General features: G+C 45.9%; 1 protein-coding gene across 1 annotated transcript in view; it reads left to right on the top strand.

Moving 5' to 3' along the window:
• Positions 1-417: 417 nt before the first annotated feature.
• Positions 418-20,966, top strand: part of LOC142213427 (NACHT, LRR and PYD domains-containing protein 3-like) — a 102,787-nt gene continuing 82,238 nt past the window's right edge. Inside the window, exons 1-4 of the mRNA XM_075281744.1 lie at positions 418-616; positions 8,619-8,671; positions 10,788-11,325; positions 12,597-12,760. Coding sequence (XP_075137845.1) covers positions 418-616; positions 8,619-8,671; positions 10,788-11,325; positions 12,597-12,760 — 954 coding nt within the window. The remainder of the gene's footprint in view (positions 617-8,618; positions 8,672-10,787; positions 11,326-12,596; positions 12,761-20,966) is intronic.

The following is a 20,966-nucleotide window of genomic DNA, read 5'->3' as shown; positions in this document are numbered from 1 at the left end:
GTACAGAGAGGTAATCCAGAAGAGAAGTCAAGCAGGTCGGGTCAGTAACAGGAGAGCAGAGCAGTACAAAATCAGGTTCAAGGACTAGTAGTCTAAAGGTAAGCCAGGGTGGTCAACAGGAGATAGCAGAGTACAAAATCAAGAGGTGAAAGCAGAGTCAGGAAAGCAAAGCAGGAGATCAAGTCAGAGGCATATGGGACACAGGCAGAAGGAGCTAATATCCATGGTTAACTGTATAGCCAGCAGCAAGCCGGGGTGAAAGCCAAACCTATACAGGCTCCAGCAGGTCGCATGACCCCCTGCACTGGAAGTCCACAGTCTGGTTCAGGAGGGGGCCAGCAACCCCTGCATGCTGCCGCGGAGGTTCCGGCCCAACTCCTAACATTATCATTGATGACAACTCCCAACACCTGCTGAATGAAGAAGCATTTTCACAGTAAGGAAGTTGTGAAGATCTTTCTAGAAAAGAAAATAAAGTATGACTTTCATCTTATACGAGTCAACCACCAAAGAACTCCAACAATGTCACTAGTGCAGTTTTCCCCTTTTCCTTTGTTTTCTAAGTTGTCTCTTCCTTGTAGATCTTGTATTTCTACACTCCGTATACAGCTTTCAGGTAAGACACTCGCCTTATATTCTCTCTCTCTCTCTCTCTCTCTCATTCCCTCTCTCTCTCTATATATATATATTTATATATAGGTTCCCATTTTAGGGTGGGGGTATTAAAGAGATATAAGAGGGTCACAAATGTTTAGTCAGATCCAATGAAGTCAATGAGGAAATAACATCATAGATCCAAGACAGAGGAGAAGTTGCAGAGACATCACTATACAGTAAGTCATATACTGACCACATACAATACACACAGGGGAAACATCACTATACAGTAAGTCATATACTGACCACATACTGTACACATAGGGGGAGACATCACTGTACACTAAGTCATATACTGACCACATATTGTACACACAGGAGGAGATATCACTATACGGTAAGTCATATACTGACCACATACTGTACACACAGGGGAAACATCACTATACAGTAAGTCATATACTGACCACATACTGTACACACAGGAGGAGACATCACTATACAGTAAGTCATATACTGACCACATACTGCACACACAGGAGGAGACATCACTATACAATAAGTCATACTGACCACATACTGTACACACAGGAGGAGACATCACTATACAGTAAGTCATATACTGACCACATACTGTACACACACGGGAGAGACATCACTATACAGTAAGCTATATACTGACCACATACTGTACACACAGGAGAGACATCACTATACAGTAAGCTATATACTGACCACATACTGTACACACAGGGGAGACATCACTATACAGTAAGTCATATACTGACCACATACTGTATACACAGGGGAGACATCACTATACAGTAAGTCATATGCTGACCATATACTGTACACCCAGGAGGAGACATCACTATACAGTAAGTATACTGACCACATACTGTATACACAGGAGGAGACATCACTATGCAGTAAGTCATATGCTGACCATATACTGTACACCCAGGAGGAGACATCACTATACAGTAAGTCATATACTGACCACATACTTTATACACAGGAGGAGACATCACTATACAGTAAGTCATATACTGACCACATACTGTACACCCAGGAGAGATCACTATACAGTAAATCATATACTGACCTCACCCTGTACAAATAGGAAAGACATCACTATACAGTAAGTCATACACTAACCACATACTGTACCCACAGGAAAGACATCACTATACAGTAAGTCATATACTGACCACATACTGACCCCCTCCTCTGCACTCTATTATGTCCTTTAGTAAGCCCTGCACACAGTATTATGTCCATTAGTGGACCCTGCACACAGTATTATGTCCATTATTGGCCCCTGCAAACAGTATTATGCCCCATAGTGGCCCCTGCACACAGTATTATGCCCCATAGTGGCCCCAGCACACAGTATTATACCCCATAGTGGCCCCAGCACACAGTATTATGTCCCATAGTGGCCCCTGCACACAGTATAATGTCCCATAGTGGCCCCTGCACACAGTATTATCCCTCATAGTGGCCCCTGCACACAGTATTATACCCCATAGTGGCCCCAGCACACAGTATTATGCCCCATAGTGGCCCCTGCACACAGTATTATATCCATTAGTGGCCCCTGCACACAGTATTATCCCCCATAGTGGCCCCTGCACACAGTATTATGTCCCATAGTGGCCCCTGCACACAGTATTATCCCCCATAGTGGCTCCAGCACACAGTATTATGCCCCATAGTGGCCCCTGCACACAGTATTATGTCCCATAGTGGCTCCTGCATACAGTATTATATCCATAGTGGCCCCTGCACACAGTATTATGTTCCATAGTGGCCCCTGCACACAGTATTATGCCCCATAGTGGCCCCTGCACACAGTATTATCCCCCATAGTGGCCCCTGCACACAGTATTATCCCCCATAGTGGCTCCAGCACACAGTATTATACCCCATAGTGGCCCCTGCACACAGTATTATGCCCCATAGTGGCCCCTGCACACAGTATTATCCCCCATAGTGGCCCCTGCACACAGTATTATGTCCCATAGTGGCCCCTGCACACAGTATTATGCCCCATAGTGGCCCCTGCACACAGTATTATCCCCCATAGTGGCTCCAGCACACAGTATTATACCCCATAGTGGCCCCTGCACACAGTATTATCCCCCATAGTGACTCCAACACACAGTATTATGCCCCATAGTGGCCCCAGCACACAGTATTATATCCATTAGTGGCCCCTGCACACAATATTATGTCCCATAGTGGCCCCTGCACACAGTATTATGTCTATTAGTGGCCCCTGCACACAGTATTTCCTGGGGATGAATTACAGATAAATTTACAACCAGTGCATACAATAACATGTAATACAATGAAAGATCACACATCATATGTATTTTATGCACCGGTTGTAAATTTATCTGTAAGGGTGCATTCACACTGAGTAAACGCTAGCTTATTTTGTAGAGTAAAATTACACTTGTAAATTTTGCTATCCCATTGACTTCAATGATATTTTTTTACAAGTGTAAAAATACGCCTGTAAAAAATACGCCTGTAAAAAATACGCCTGTAAAAATACGCCTGTAAAATGTCATTGAAGTCAATGGGATAGCAAAATTTACAAGTGTAATTTTACTCTACAAAATAAGCTAGCGTTTACTCAGTGTGAATGCACCCTAAGGGTGCATTCACACTGAGTAAACGCTAGCTTATTTTGTAGAGTAAAATTACACTTGTAAATTTTGCTATCCCATTGCCTTCAATGATATTTTTTTACAAGTGTAAAAATACGCCTGTAAAAAATACGCCTGTAAAAAATACGCCTGTAAAAATACGCCTGTAAAATGTCATTGAAGTCAATGGGATAGCAAAATTTACAAGTGTAATTTTACTCTACAAAATAAGCTAGCGTTTACTCAGTGTGAATGCACCCTTAGGGTGCATTCACACGGAGTAAAATGGAGTGTAATTTGGAGCGTTTACGGAGCGTATACGGAGCGTTTACGGAGCGTTTATGTAAACGTTCCATAAACACTCCGTAAACGCTCCGTATACGCTCCGTAAACGCTCCGTAAACGCTCCAAATTACACTCCATTTTACTCCGTGTGAACTCACCCTAATTCAGCCCCAGGACTCTTTGTCCCAGCCACATGTGTTTATCACTATTTGCCTTGCTACACCTGTACTTTCCTGTTAGAAGTGATGTAAGTACATGTGTAACCCACAAGTAGTGGTAAATGGATATGACTGGGAGCAGAGTGAGGTAACACCTGTAGGAGGCGACACACTATGTACCCAGATGTAGCTATTGCTGCATCCAGTCCCCGGCTGCTGCTACTTTCACTTTTCTCTAAGTGAAGTGCTGAGTTATTTCGGCCACATTTCATAAAGCAGTAACAGCAAAACCACAGCCAGGAATTAATATGTGTCACACATACCTCAAAGTTACAGCATAGGCGCCCTGCGACTAGATGTGGCTATGGCCATTTCTGGTAACATAGCGTGTCACCTCCTAAAATAATCCTGCACACAAACGGCATAGATGCCACCCAGATTAGTAGCTTTGTAGAGATGAGTGAACACCGTTCGATCAAATAGGTATTTGATCGAATATCAGGCTATTCGAGATATTTGATTCTAATCGAATACCACGTGGCAAACGCAGTAAAAATTTGTATCCCCTCCCTGGCGCTTTTTTTTCACCAATAACTGTGCAGGGGAGTTGGGACAGGATGGAGGAAAAAGTAGGCATTGAAAAAAAATAGGAAAAAGCCATTGGCTGGCAAAATCAGGTGACCTCTGATTCATAAGAATAGTGTCAGCCATGTTCGTGTCATTTGCGGCTTGGAGAGATAGGGAGAGACATCGTGCCGAGGGTCAGAGAGAGATTTTACCTTCCGATAGGCAGGAAATATTCTGAAAACAGCAACACTGCTTAAAGAGTCTATAAACACCATCAGCTTATAGGCTCATCCTGCAGAAAGTTCTCAAAACTACTTTTTAGGGCTGAAATTCCGTACCACTGGTATACAGTATTCACCTGTACTGAAGCAACAACGTGGCCCTGACACTCTAAACACTGCTGGGGCAAGTGACAACTCCAAGATGGGGGTGAAAGAATTAATCCTGGGGGTGGCACAGCTGAATTGGCACTAAGAGGCATAAAAAGAGATATCTGTTTGTGAGCTGAAGAAAGCAAAAGAATGGGGCCTAAACTTAAAATGCAGGGGCACCAATCTATTTCTAACTCAAGAGAGCATAGACAGGCAGGTTCTATCGTGCAGTTACAAGTAGAAGAGTGGCTCTGCAAGTGACAGTTGGGGTTCATTGTGTACACTCTATGCCACCAAAAAGGCTAACTGCGGGGCTTACTTGCACCACCTCGCCAAACTCACCCAAACCTCAGCTGGGGGAAGCCTCCACTCACCCCAAGGGCCACAGGTCCAACTTCTACACCAAATATGTGTAAGGCGCAGAGGGATCGGACAGGGCTGTGGTTGGCCAGGTACTCACGCAACATGTGCCATACTTTTCCCTCCTGATGACACTAGGCCCCCTCAGTGGCGGTTGTTTGGCCAGGGGGGGGGCATTAACGTGTCCCAGACCTTGGAGAGTGTTCCCCTGGTGGTTGTGGACTGGATGGCAGTTGTTAGCCTCTTGGAGGAAATATCCTCTCTGCCGCCAGTGAGGGTTGACGGAAACATTTCCATCATATTCTGCACCAGGTGCTTGTGGCAATCATTTATGCGATTTTTCCTCTCCCCTAACAGAACAAAAGACGAGATGTTATTTTTATACCGGGGGTCAAGGATTGCAAAAATCCAGTATTGTTTGCTCTCCATGATGTGAACTATGCCTTTGTCTCCGGAAAAGCAGCCCAACATGAAGTCAGTCATGTGTGCCAGAGTTTTACTTGGCATGACTTCGCTGCCCCCACCGGAAGGGTCATTCTCCATTTCCACTCCCCTTCACACCATCCGTGCTGAAGCAATGGGATGCACTGAACTTTTCCGCTAGTATTGTGTGGGACAGTGACATCAAATGCCACTTCATCCTCCTCGTCTTCCTCCGTCAGCCAACAGTGAGAAGATGACAGTGTGTGCTCTGAATGTTTTCAGGCTACTTTTCACTTACGAAAATGTCCACACTTTCACCAGTATATCATGCACAATGGGGTAGGTTTCAAAGAACCTTTTCACCAACAACTTGAAAACGTGGGCCATGTGTGGACCGTGTTTGAGTCTGCGAAGCTCCAGATCTGCTACCAGGTTCCGGCCATTATCACATATGCAAACATGCCTGGGCCCAGGTGCAGCAGCGAAAACCACATTGCCGTCACATCGAGGATGGCATCCCTAACCTCGGGGGAAGTGTGTTTTCTATCGGCCAAGCTGATGAGCTTCAGCATGACCTGCTGACATCTCCACACCCCAGTGCTGAAGCATTTACAGGTCACAGGTGTGGTCTAGGTTGCAGCAGAGGAGTAGGTTTTCAGAGAACCCCTGCCAAGAATTTTGGGCTGGGAGAGGAGATAGGCCACCCCAGTTTGCACCCTGGGACCAGACTCCACTACATTCACCCAGCCTGTAATTAGAGAGAAGCAGCGTTCCTGACCGCACACGCTTCTCCATGCGTCGGTGGTCAAGTGGACCTTACAGCAAAGCACGGAACTCAGGGCCCAACTGATGTTAGGGGACACGTGCTGGTGCAAGTCGGGGACGGCACACCAAGAGGTAGTGATGGCTAGGGGGCAGCATAGCGAGGTGCTGCAGCTGCCATCAGGTCACGGAAGGCCTGAGTCTCCACTAACATAAACGCCAACATCTCCAGGGTCAGCAGTCTTGAGATGAGGCCGTTGAAGGCATGGGCATGTGGGTGGATTGCGCTGTACTTCTGCCTGCAATGAAACGCCTGGGAGATGGGGAGTTGCTGGGAAGAAGCGCATGATGGTGCAGGCGAAAGGAGCAGAGGCAGGAAAAGGGGCAGATGAGGGTGCACTCCCCAGCGCCAGCACTGGCAACAGTGAGAGAGGCAGTGGCGGCAACGCCGGACGACAATTGTCCTGCGTTTGCTGTCTCCCACTGAGCCCAGTGCTTGCCTTACAAATGACAGCGCACGCCAGAGGTGGTAAGGTTGCCCTTTTCAAAGCCACTACTCAGTTTAGACTTGCAAAGTGTACAAACCGCATTCAGTTTGTCCTCTGCGTATACATTGAAAATCTCCACACAATCGAGGAACGTGGCCTCGATGGGGGAGTTTTTCTCTGGTGGCTAGAAGAGATAACATCTTGGGCCTTGCTGGCTCAGGCCTGGCTTCTGTGAAGCAGCTGTCTTCTGCCTCTGGACATGCCTCGGCCTCTAGCCACCTTCTTTGGTGCTGCACTTGCCTCCACATCTACACTGTTTTCCCCCTAGATATCACCACTGTCTAGGTCGGGTTGGTGGCCTCGTTGTCCACCACCTCCTCTTCTAATTCCTTCATATGCTCCTCCTCCTGATTACCGCACATAACCACTTCTTACCCTGATGTCACCTGACCTCACTGTGTCTCGTCATCGTCACTGGGGACGGGTTGCTGGTCCACAACAACTAAATCACCCAGAGATGGCGAATGCTCCAGTGTTTGGGCAACAGGACACACAAAGTCGTCTGGTAGCTACTGGGATTGGTGAAGTGGTTGGACAGAGTGAGGGACCTGAAAACATCTCCTGGGAGGGGGGAAATGTGGGATGACTGTGCTGGGAAGATTGGGCATGTTGGGAGGAAGGAGGACCAGACTTTTGGCAAGGAAGAGGACTTGAGGTAGTGGCTGACTGGCTGGTGGATAAGGAGCTGTAAGCATTATCCGCTAGCCATTGCAACACCTGTTCCTGGTGCTTGGGCCTCGTCATCATTGTACCCTGCACCCTGCTTAATGTTGCCATCTAGCCGGGGGTTGTGGATGAGCACAATTCTGGCTGCCCCTCCCCAGTAGGCATTGGATTCGCAGTAGCTTGCCAGCTGTATTTCCACACCCCTGTCCTCTTCCGCTAGCCGTACGCATTTCCAGATGTATCCAAGCATTTGGAATTACAAGTATACAGGGTATATATATTGAGTGTATACAGACTATGGTGTGCACTGTCTGTCGAATAGAGTTTTTGTTTCTGACCCTTATGGGTCAGGTAAATTGGGCGCAAAAAATGATGTATACAAGCGTAGTGTATTGTAAGTATACACGCTATGTATTCTGAGCGTATGTGAAGTATGATCTCTACTGTATGGCAGGTAGACCCCTTGCTTCTCACCCGTATGGGGCAGGTATATTGGGCACCCAAAACAATCTATACAAGCGGAAAGTATACACAATATCTATTTTGAGCGTTTACCTAGTATGGTCTATACCGTGTATCTCAAGCAAATGTTTCAGTTTATTGCAGCATCTAGTGGATACTTATAGGAAATATGATATACTAAAGTCACAGGGTACATGCCATTACAGGGAGATCCACTTCCGGGCCTAGTTTTATGACATGCAGACACAACAAGAACTGATAACAGTGTACATCTGCTTCTTTTCCCTCCTGGCACGATGTCCAATAGTCCAAACGGTGGTACTTTCTTCTCAGGGCTGTCTGAAGTCCAGTCGCAGTGCTGTATGAGAACATCTGCAAACTGCAGGAAACCAGCTTCTCACAAACTGGGACACAGCAGACAATGGACTTCAATGGCCGCCATGGAGAGCTAGATCTCCTACAACCCGGCCCAATGGCCTGTTATTGGTTAGGGCTGAACCAAGCGTAAAGGTTTGAACTGCATAACAATTACATACAACATAGAAGATGGGACATACCAACATAACCCAGAGGCACAAAAGACAAACACTTAAAGCAGCAGCACTTTGGGATACTGCACAGATAGTGAGGACATGAAGAAAGAGATTTCTACAAAATAGATATGGCTAAAAACAATTATATACAAACTGAAAATCTTCTTCTACCTTAAGGGTTAAAGAACTTTTTCCCAAATGTAATGAATATTTTTCCTTTTTCTTGCAGGGATTTTAATATTTCCCCAGGCTCAGGAATGGATAATAAAACACCTAGAGATGGTAAGGATTTAATAATAATAATAATAATAATAATAATAATAATAATAATAATAAATTTTATTTATATAGCGCCAACATATTCCGCAGCGCTGTACAATTTGTAGGGTTCAAATACAGACAAAGATACATTACAAAGAAAGTCATTTCACACAATGGAACTGAGGGCCCTGCTCGCAAGAGCTTACAATCTATGAGGTAGAGGGGGTGACACAAGAGGTAGCAGGGGCGGTATTGCTTATGCAGAGGTCAGACACTTTGTAATAGAGGTGACTGTCATTACATAAACAGGATTCCTCCAGAAATGATCAGGAGTCCTCTAGAGATGGTCAGGATCCCTCTAAAGTTGGTCAAGATTTCCCCAAAGATGGTCAGGTCTCTTCTAGAGATGGTCAGGATTTCTCCAGAGATGGTCAGAAGTCTTCCAGAAATGGTCAGGATTGCTCTAAAGTTGGTCAAGATTCCTCAATAGATGGTCAGGCTTGCTCCAGAGATGGTCAAGATTCCTCTAGAGATGATCAGGAGTCCTCCAGAAATGGTCAGGATTAGAGATGAGCAAACAGTAAAATTCGATTTTCGTTATTCGTTACGAATAGCATCTCAATATTCAACTATTCGAACGAATATCGAACCCCATTATAGTCTATGGAAGAAAATGCTTTGTTTCAGGGGATCCCACCATTGTAGCAGTTATTCATTTTTTTGGCCCTTGGGGTGAGTAGAGCCATGCAGCAGCAGTGTTTTATTTTTTGGCCCTTGGGGTGCCAAGAGCCATGCAGCAGCAGTGTTTTATTTTTTGGCCCTTGGGGTGACTACAACCTTGTAGCAGCAGTTTTTCATTTTTTTGGCCCTTGGGGCGACTAGAGCCATGCAGCAGCAGTGTTTTATTTTTTGGCCCTTGGGGTGCCAAGAGCCATGCAGCAGCAGTGTTTTATTTTTTGGCCCTTGGGGTGACTACAACCTTGTAGCAGCAGTTTTTCATTTTTTTGGCCCTTGGGGTGACTGAGCCATGCAGCAGTGTTTTATTTTTTTGGCCCTTGGGGTGACTAGAGCCTTGTAGCAGCAGTTTTTCATTTTTTTGGCCCTTGGGGCGACTAGAGCCATGCAGCAGCAGTGTGCTCTAAAACATTAATTTGCAGGCCCCTGTGGGGGAAGCCCTAAAACATTAATTTGCAGGCCCCTGTGGGGGGAGCCCTAAAAAATTGTTTTGCATGCCGCTGTGGGGGGTATGCATGAAAAAAAAAATATTTTCATTTAAAAAAAAAAAAAGAAATTATTACTACATTCAGTAGTAGTGGCTGGGGTTGTAGGAGGAGGAGGAGGATGAGAAGGATGAGGAAGAGTAAATTGTTTGCTGACTGAATCTCTCCAGTACCTGGACTATGGAGTGGATACCCAGCTGGAAATCCACATCCTCACCCATGTCCCCTGCTGCTGCTGGCAGCCTCTCTCCAGTACCTGGAATCTGGAGTGGATATACAGCTGGGTATCCACATCCTCGCACCCTGGTGCTGGCGAGGGGCACTGCTGACAGCCTCTCTCCAGTACATCGACTCTGGAGCTGATACCCAGCTGGGTATCCAGTTCCACATCCTCTCCCACGTACCCTTGTGCTGGCGAGGGGCACTGCTGGCAGCCCCTCTCCAATACGTGGACTCTGGAGCTGATACCCAGCTGGGTATCCAGTTCCACGTGCTCACCAACGTACCCTGGTGCTGGCGAGGGGCACTGCTGGCAGCCCCTCTCCAGTACCTGGACTCTGGAGCTGATACCCAGCTGGGTATCGACTTCCACGTCCCCTGCTGCTAAGCTGCATGATTTGCTAGCTAGCTAGTTATTATTGAGCTCTGAAAAGAGCTGTTATTATTGACTATTCCTGACTCCAAAACGAGAATGAGACGAAGATGGCCGACACTATTCTTATGAATTGGGAGGTCACATGTTTTCGGCAGCCAATGGGTTTTTTCAATTTTTTTCACTGCCTCCATTGTCGTAGTTCCTGTCCCACCTTCCCTGCACAGTTGTTGGTGCAAAAAATGTGCCAGCGAAGGTGGGAGGGGATACAAATTTTTACTGCGTATGCGGCCTTGTATTCGATTATGAACTCATCTCTAGTCAGGATTCCTCCAGAGATGGTCAGGATTCCTCTAAAGTTTGTCAAAATTCTCCCAGAGATAGTCAGGATTCTTCCAGACATGGTCAAGATTCCCCCAGAGATGGTCAGGGCTCTTTGAAGGATGGTCAGGATTCCTCCAGAGATGATCAGGAGTCCTCCAGAAATGGTCAGGATTCCTCCAGAGATAGTCAGGATTCTTCCAGACATGGTCAAAATTCCTTCAGAGATGGTCAAGATTCCTCCAAAGTTGGTCAAGATTCCCCAGAGATGGTCAGGACTCTTCCAGAAATTATCAGGAGTCCTGTAGAGATGGTCAGGATCCCTCTAAAGTTGGTCGAGATTTCCCCAAAGATGGTCAGGACTCTTCTAGAGATGGTCAGGCTTGCTCCAGAGATGGTCAAGATTCCTCCAGAGATGATCAGGAGTCTTCCAGAAATGGTCAGTATTCCTCCAGAGATGGTCAGGATTCCTCTAAAGTTGGTCAAGATTCTCCCAGAGATGGTCAGGATTCTTCCAGACATGTGTCTCACCTGCTCTGACAGTACAGACCACTGCCAACTTGCTGTCTATACTGGAATATGAAGGGTTGTTGCCCTTTAATAGACAACTGGATTTTTCTGCGGAAGATCCCCAGGTCACTTCTTCAGAATAATTGTTGACCGGGAAAGAGAAAGCAAGTGATGATGAAGAGTAGTCAGGTAGTAAGGTGACTAGAGGGAGAAACACTACAAATCTGGGGTGTCACATCTAAAGGTGAAGGCAGTGATCAATAATAGCCTGAGTATGGATAAATACCAGTATCAGACACAGAATCTAGAGGTCATGGCAGGAGAATAGTCAGGAATAGCCAGAGGTCAGGCTCAGGATGACTACAAGTATCAGAGACTTGGCAGGTCCAGGATCTGAGCCTGATGCCCTTGAGAGGAGAGCTGGCTGAGAACTTCCTATGCACGGAGGAACTAATTAGCATACCTTCCAACTTATGAAGAGCAGAAATAGGGACAAAATGTGCAAATTTAGCTATGCCCACTTTTATGTTGACTCCACCCATTCTCGTTCATTTTTCATGTGCTCCCACACAGTATAATCCTCCTACAGTCACCCGTAAATTATATGTCCCCCTCCATCTCTCCCCCAGTTTCATATAACCCCTTCATCTTCCCCCAGTTTCATGTCCCCCCATCCCTGTCCCTAGTTGCATGTCCCCCCATCGCTGCCCCCATTTTCATGTCCCTCCATCGCTTCCCCCCAGTTTAATGTCCCGCCACCATCTCTGTCCCCAGTTTCATGTCACCCATCTCTGTCCCCAGTTTCATGTCCTCCATCTCTGTCCCAAGTTTCATGTCCCCCCTCCATCTCTATCCCCCTCTATCTCTATCTAGGTGTGGAATAGCCTTTCTAAAGTGATGATTAGTTAAAAATTACTTTTGCCAATCATAAAGCCCCCTTAATCATAATCGAGGTACTAGTTAGAGAATTATTAGTGCCGGTTTTCTACTGAAAGGAAATAAATTTTATCAATAAAACATATTGCAAAAATGGTCACCAACGTGTTCCTTATACAACAGTAAAATGTAGATGTTTTTTCACTTTTTTAAGCCTGTCGTATATTTACATATACACAAATACAAATATGAAAAAACTAATGTGTGCTGTAAATCCATCCTAGTAGTGCTGCTAAGTGACAGGCTTGTGGATTGTCATCTGCAGAAGCTTCTAGAATGATCCAGGACAAGGAAATTCTACATAAAATGCTGCCAGTCTTCTCCATGTCCTAGAAGATTTCATTCTTGTGTCTCCTCCATTTCCTAGATGATGAGACCCGGAAGTTTTATCAGCAGCTCTGTCAGTATGAAGATCATGTACTGAGGATGACATATGAGTATTTCCAGGATGATCTGCTCTACATTGTGGAGAACTTGAGTCCTATATCACTTCTGAGTGAGCTGAAATCCCGGAATATCCCAGATGTTGAGGTGAGATGAACTATCAGTGTTATATACAAGAGCTCCGTGTGATATCGTATGTTACAGGAACAGGTTACTCCAGATCTCCATCCTATTGGCATAACTAGGAATGACAGGGCCCTGTGGAGAACGTTCGACATGCGCCCCCCCCTCCCCCCAAGAAGGGTACATAGGCGTGCAGCCTGTATGTGAACAAGAGTGGGGTGCAGGGTGTGTATAAGCAAGAGGGGAAATTGGGGTACAAGCAAGAGAGGGGAAAGGGGGTGCAAGCTGTGTGCTAGCAAGAGGGTGATGTGGCAGGGGGAACCCTCATTCCACCACACTCTTGCTCACCCACAGCCTGCACCCCCATTCCCCCCATCTTTCTCACACACAGCCTGCATGCCCATGTACCCCTCTTGTTCACACACAGCCTGCACCACCCATTCCCTCCTCTTGATACTCCAGCAGGTAACAGCCTATTTAAAAAAAACATCTGCAGCAGTAGGAGCTGCCACCAGCCCCCCTAGTGTCCCGAGCCTTGTGGCAGCTGCTACCGCTTCTACCCCGGTAGTTACGCCCCTGGGCAGAAACTTATACAGTGAAACCTCCCCAGAAGACCACCCCTTTCAGAAGACCCCCTTTTAAACACCAGTCTCTTCAGTGACCTATATTCCTCTTGTCATACTGTATAGAAGCTGGAATCTCTATAAGTAGACCATTCCTTTATCCAACTAAAGTGGGAACCCTTTTAAAAAGACCCCCTATTGGATTTACATAGACTATGAGATGAATGTGGAGTCAGGTCTGTGCTGTGCCATTGGAGCTCCATCACTGGTCAGCAGAAAGTAGGAATAAGAGACTAGCAATGGACACCAGAGGTGAAGAGTGGCCAGCATCAGACCGGAGCAGAGAGCCCATGCCATGCTCAATGTATGAATGCTCAAACCTTATGAGCCCTGGTGGAAAAATGATTCTTGGCCCAGTGCACAACTTCTTCTCATGACTGTTTGCCGAATCCCATCAGCACATTATACCATGATTTACATTCCCTTTCCTTCTCTATCTGGTCCCAGACCGCCTTGAAGACTTGTTCACAACATGTCTATGCATACAAACTTCCGATCATTCCCATCCTGTCCCCGTCCCCCGCATAGTATTCATGCCCACTTTTGTGCCACAGCCTCCCCCACAGAATCCCTCCTTGACTATACACTGATAAACCTTTAATGCCAGAAGAAGCAGTTAAACTTCCTTTCTGTCAGTGGCGGGCTGTGTATCATAAACCTTTCTCACCTTTCTCAATGCACCAAAGGACAGGGTGAATAAATACACACTGCCCAAAAAAATAAAGGGAACACTCAAATAACACATCCTAGGTCTGAATGAATGAAATATTCTTACATATAGTTACATAGTAGATGAGGTTGCTTCCTTTTTATCCCTCATTGCATTCTGTACCGTTTTAGTTAGCCATATTGGTTTTCTATGATTTCTGGCCGCTTATTCCCATAGGGTATGTGTTTTCTAGTGCTCTTATTATTTAGTATATTTTTGAAGATGTCCCATCTAGTTTGTGTTCCTGACACATTGAGGACATGGTCCCAGTTTATGCTGCTAAGCTCCTCTCTCAGCTGGTGACCATTGGCCTTCCTGAAGTTTAGTGTTTTTGTACCCCCTCTAATGAACATCATCTTAATGTGTACAAGACAAGAAAACTTATTATGTTATGGTCACTAAAAGTGCCTCGCCTCTTGTTGGGTCCTGCACTAGTTGCAATAGGTAATTGTCTTGTATTACTGACAAGAACCTGTTCCCTTTGTTGGATCTGCAGGTTTCTGCCTCCCAGTTGATATCTGGGTCGTTGAAATCCCCCATAATAATGACTTTATTATTCTGCGCTGCCTCATCTATTTGTTTTAGGACTTGTTCACATCTGCGCCCGTACTCCGTTCTGTAGGTTTCCGTTTCCTGCACAAAACAGGGGCAGGAGACGGAAACCTGCCAGCATGTTTCAATCCCATTCATTTGAATAGGCTTGAAAAGTCTCTGTCCGTGTGCGTCGGTCAGCGTTTTATGCGCTCCGCGGCGAAACTGGTTTTTTAAACTGGACACAGAGTGAGACATGCAATACTCTGTGTCCGGTTTAAAAAAACGGTTTCACCGCGGAGCGCATAAAACGCTCACCGGCGCTCACAGCCGGACTCGGCATGCAGAAGATGGAAATTGAAAGCGGAGACCTGAACGCTGGTGTGAACCCAGCATCAGCTAGCATATGTGACAGGTGGTCAGTTATCATGATCCATGAGATCTTTGTGGACATCAGCGCTAATCGACAGGGTGGGAGTGTGCCACATTCTGGCAATTGTCATTTTGGCTGACAGTAGAATATCAGTTTATGGATATATTTTTTAACAAATTGCATGGGGCCATTTAAGAGTGCCATGGGGCATCCATTGGGAGAGAGGTAAGTGCCACTGTTTTAATCAGGCAGTATACTTCAAAATTCTGTGTCCAGTTTACAAAAAATGGTTTCACCGCGGAGCACCTAAAACGCTCACTGGCGCTCACGGCCGGACTCGACATGACAGGTTTCCTTCTTCTACATGCAGAAGATGGAAACCTGAAAACGGAGTTTAGGCGCTGGTGTGAACCCAGCGTTATTAGTTTATTTTCAGCTTCTTCCGTTATATTTGGAGATTTATAACAAACCCCTATCAGTATTTTATTATTTTTTGTTCCTCCTGTAATTTCCACCCATAAGGACTCCACATATTCATTTTCCTCCCAGATGTCCTCACGCAGAACTGGCTTAAGGCAGGATTTTACATATAAACAAACCCCTTCCCTTTTCTTATTTGTACGCTCCTTTCTAAACATGCTGTACCCTTGTATATTTACAGCCCAGTCATATCTAGAGTCCAGCCATGTCTCACTTACCCCCACCATGTCATAATTTTCTTCCAACATCATCACTTCTAGTTCCTCCATCTTGCTTCGGCAGCCCCACACCTCACATGAGGCGACCTGAAGCGACCGCTTCAAGCGGCGCTATGCCGGGCCCCCAGGGGGGCGGCGGCATTTTTGCTGACCTAAGCCAGACCAGGTCAAGGTGTCCTGGACTGGCTTAGCGTCACTGTCTCGGCAGCCCGGCACGGGAAGCGAGCGGTGGATTGGGGAGGCCCTGTGGACGCATCGCTGCTCCACCGGCCTCCTCTCACGCTCAGGCAGAGAGCAGGTCCTCTCCCTGGCTGCTAACGCCGCTCTGCCCCGCCCCCCTTCGCTACACCCCGCCCCCTTTCTGTCGTCCGCCTCAGGCGGAATAAAAGCTAGGTTCACCCCTGGGCTTCGGGCATTCGTATACATACATTTCATAGATTTATCTCATTGATTCTCATTGAATACTTTGTTCTGTACAAAGTTGAATGCGATGACAACAAAATCACACAAAAATCATCAATGGAAATCAAATGTATTAACCAATGGAGGCCTGGTTTTGGGGTCACCCCCAAAATTAAAGTGGAATAACTCACTAAGTATTCAATGAGAATATTTCATTCATTCAGATCTAGGATGTATTATTTGAGTGTTCCCTTTACTTTATTGAGCAGTATACAATGCACAGACTGCCAGACATCAAAGCAAATCTCAACTGAGGTCAAAGAAGTTTAATCAGCCCTTATGTACTGGGAATGATATGGGGGCCCCTGGGCAGGGCCGTCATCAGGAATTTTGGGGCCACATACAGCCTGAATGTCTGCCCCCCCCCCCTGCCATTTTAAAACTACCTTATTTTGCGTCATACCAATTCTGTATTACATTTCCCTTTATTTAGCAGCATTACAAGGCTTCATCAGATTCTATTTGCAGGTATAATCTGCTACGTGTGACTGCGCCTATAGAGAGCCAGCACCATCTATAAGAGCCCTCCTAATAAATCCTCAGGGCTTATTCACATTGCGTTTTTGGCCTCCCTTGCCGGGATCCATTGGTAACCAGTCAGAATCAGCTGTCAACTTATCCCTGCACGAAGAACTGGCCATTAAAAAAAAAGGGGGGCCTGCAGTTCTCCGTGCAGGGATAAGTGGGGAGCTGATTGTGACTGGTTACCAACGTATCCCGGCAAGGGAGGCCAAAGACACAATGTGAACACTCCTTTAAAGTGAAAGTCCCACCCCCAAACAGGCTGCTATGCTAGTAGCATAGCCTACATCATTATTAATACAAAGCACACATACCTTTGCAGGTCTTGTGTGCTTTGTAGTTCTCCAGCTAAAAACATAATTATATATTATATATTATTGCCCCAATTCCCTCTCCGCAGTTCCGCACACCCGATGTCCCAACAATCCCCCCCCCATCCACCCTCTAACATCTTTCCATTGCCTCCTGTGCCCATACCTCCCAACTTTTGAAGAACCAAAAGAGGGACAAAATGTGCAGCGCGCTTTGCCCCCCCCCCCCCATTTTTAAATTTGGCCGGGCCCCTGACGCCAGTAGCAGGAGTACTGGCCTATTGGCGGCCCTGCCAGTAGCAGTAGTACTGGCCTATCAGTGGCCCTGCTCCTGGGTTATGGGTTTAGTGGTAGCTGCAATCACTGCGGCCTCTTTATTGCTTATGGGCCTTCTAGGGTCTTCTGCATCCCCTCAAGTTACACCCCTGGTTGAGCAATAGAGAATGCAATCTGATACTGAAATGCCGAGCATGCATGTCAATCTTTAGAACAGAGACACAAAATGGACAGGATTTAGGTAAACCCCACCTCAAAATGAGCAGTCTTGGGGCGTTCCTAGGATGGTCTAAAAATTCAGATTTTGGTCTATTAAATGTGAAGGAGGAAAATGAAAAGGGGAGCAACATTTGGCTCTAGAAGTCAAACAATAGCCATGCTAGGCACCTGGAATGAGAGACAAGGGCATGCTGGAGATCAAGAATGATAGGGCCAAGAAGGAAATGTGTAGGCCACCAGGGGAGTAACAAAGAGTTGGGAATCCCTTATGGTTATGTGTTTGGGTTGGAGTAACTTGTATACAGCACCATGGCTGCTTATTACTCTTAGTCCAGGCCGGGGTCTGTGTAATATACTGATGTGATATAAAGCAGAAATGCAGCATTCTGTATACTTTTTTCTTTGAGAATAACACCACTATAAAAGACCATAAAAGGCTGTACATTTTGGTGGTCAGATCCAAGAGGTTTCATGGTATTACATGGGATTTTTGCATCAAAGATGACCACTTTCAGAATGTGCCCTGCCCCCGCAGAACAGTCCAATAACATTTCGTCAGTTATAAGTTATGGCCAACTCAAAAGAATGCAATTGAAAAATATAACTCAGAGAACAAGCTCAAACTAAATGTTGACTTTTCCCACACTCCTTACCATACCTGGATATCAAACGGACAGTTCCTAAAGAGTCCTTATACAAAGAAAATCTCCCACCTCTAATTCAATAAGTTGCTGCAGAACTTCAAACCTGTCACAATACAATGTATTGTAGTTTGGCCAAATCATGGCCATAGAATTGACCCTTCTCTGGCATATTTTTGCACCATTGAGTGTACCACCCGACATGCTTCATAAAGTATAAATACTGATCATGGACTTTATATGGGAGGCAAACAACCTTAAGTACAACTGGGCACCTTCTTTACACCCAAAATTAAAGCAGGTTAGGGAGATCCCTTTGTTGTTCATTACAAAAATGTAGCACTAGGGTTGAGCGATCGTGTTCGGAAAAGATCGGATTCCGATCGGCAATCGAGAAATTTTCACAATCGCCATAGGAATTCCGAACACAATCTTTTTATGTGGGATCGAGATCGGTGATCTTTACCCACAATGCTTTGCTTAGCCTTCACACTGAGTATACGCTGTATACTCAGTGTGAAGGCTCTGCTGCAGTTCCATAGGAATGAATGGAAGCAGCCGGCACACAGCCTTAACCCCCTATGCGCCAGCTGCCTCCATTCATTCGAATGGGAGGCTAAACTAAACATCTCTAGCAGCTACTTATCTCTAGAGATGGCTGCTCCGGTGCCCTCCTTCTTCTTGCCTCGCTGCCCCCGCCTCCCAGGTTAGTGTTTAAAGCGCTAGGTAGGCGGGGCTTTTGGCTTAGGAGAGTGTGGGCGGGTACAGGGCGGGGAGACGTGATGTCTCCCCTCCCAGTCCCCGCCCACACTCTCCTAACCCGCCCACACTCTCCTAACCTGGCAGGGAGGGGCAGCGAAGGGAGAAGAGCAGCGTGGAGCAGCAGCAAGGCGAAGAAGATGGAAGGCACCGGGCACCGGACCAGCTATCTCTGGAGGTAAATGGACACCAGGGGGACTAAGTAGCCAGAGGATTAAAAAAAAATCCTCTGGCTACTTTAGTTATTCACTACACAGCGTGGATTCTAACAATTGTTAGATTCCATGCTGTATAATGAATAGGATTGCTTTTAAAATCCGATCTCCGATTAATAAAAAAATGCCATTGACTTGCATTGGGATCGGAATTGGGATCGAGATTGGGTTTGAATGAAAAATGATCGGAAATCGGATTTCAAAATCGATCCTGAAAAGTCAAGATCGGCTCAACCCTATGCAGCACATTTAACCCAATTAATGGAAATCTTTGCCATATTGCCCACAATGGGCTTCCTTAGAAAGGGCTGTATGTCCTGGAGTTCTCTTATAGACAATTATATAGCTAAGTTCTTCTGAGTGCCCTCCAATCTTGGCCATGTGGGATTCCATCACTCCAAGACATGGAATTTGATACTGTCATGGTCCTCTATGTTTTGTGGGTAGCTCTATGAAGAACCTGGACTACTTCAAGGACACACATTACCTTCCAGCTTTGGAGAATTTCCATTACTCTCAGGCATACCGTTTCCTCGACACTTGGAAGAACAGTTTTCACTCTATTACTACATTGTTGACTTTTGAATGTATATGTTGGCCTCTCATATCTGGGTCACTGGGTCTATGTCTTTCCTTTACGCTGACCTGGTCACTCAGAAAAGGGAAATGGCGTACCTGACCTATTGTCCATCAACATCTCCCTGATTAGAAGCCAGTTATAAGGTACACTTAAAGGGGTTTTCTGGGCAAAAAATCTTTTTTTTTTTTAATGTCTCTTAGTGCTATTAATGGGTTAAAAGTGCACCCATATATTTTTTAGCAGTGATTTGAGTGATTACTAAGTGTTTGTGGCATCTTCTGCATTTGTTTACTTGGTGTAGCTTCCTACTATGTAACTTCCTGTGTACCTTCTACGCTACCTCTCTGCTGTCACTGCTCCCCCATCCTCTCTCACTGCATTACACCCCCCTCCCTGTCTCCCTAGCTAAGCTATGCTAAACTACCCTGCACACTACTAGGCCCCTCCCTCCCTGTCTCCTTAGCTAAGCTATCCTGCCCACTGATAGCCCTTCTCAAGTAACTAAGCCCCCCCGTCGCATACCATCATAGCTTCCGATCTGAGAGATGGCTCCTCATTTCCTCTTCACTGTGCACAGGCTGGAGATGCTGCACACAGCCCAGAAGTACCTGTGAGGCCTGTGCAGTAGAGGTGGTTTTCCATCTCTACTGCGCATGTCTTCAGTCACCTCCAGACTGTGCAGGCGCTTCAAGAGAGGAGGAACTGTCCCGGACACAGAAAGACATGTAAGTATTGATGGGGGGAGGAGGAGAATACAGGTGACCTTCCATTTTAGAAGCAGTGAAATGGAATATCACCGGATTATCAGAAAGTATCCCTGGGGTGGTCACAATATATAGATGATTATACATTTTTAAAAAAAATATAAGTAAGTTAGAAGTTAGGCGGGGAAGGGGTTTAGTTTAGGGGAATAATTTGAGTTTATCCCGGACAACCCTTTTAAGATGAAGAGAAGAAGAAAAATACGGCACCGAGCCGACCCTAGTGTAGTAAATTCAGCACAAGTATGAGTAAAGGTAAGCAAATGGAAAGAGAGCCTGAACTCGGAACCACTAAGACTCCCAGCTGCTCTGGGAAGGTGATTTATTGCACTTGATAAAGGGCCTAAGTGCCTGAAACGCGTCGTGCCTTAATAAACATATTGTTATCCAATTGGGTGAGCGCTTCTCCTTGCCAAACCTTCTGAAGATTTTGGTCCCAGTCTGTTGGAACCCCTTTAAGATGGTACACATTTGGCACATATACTTCTCTTAGCAGATCTGCTCTGCTTCCATCATTGTGAAGAGTAGGGTTCTTTGATACACGTTTTGG

The sequence above is a fragment of the Leptodactylus fuscus genome, chromosome 7, assembly GCF_031893055.1.
Source record: "Leptodactylus fuscus isolate aLepFus1 chromosome 7, aLepFus1.hap2, whole genome shotgun sequence".
In the NCBI taxonomy this organism is placed as follows: domain Eukaryota; kingdom Metazoa; phylum Chordata; class Amphibia; order Anura; family Leptodactylidae; genus Leptodactylus; species Leptodactylus fuscus.
Note: the sequence above shows the minus strand (reverse complement) of the source record. Positions and strands in the feature narration are given on the sequence as shown.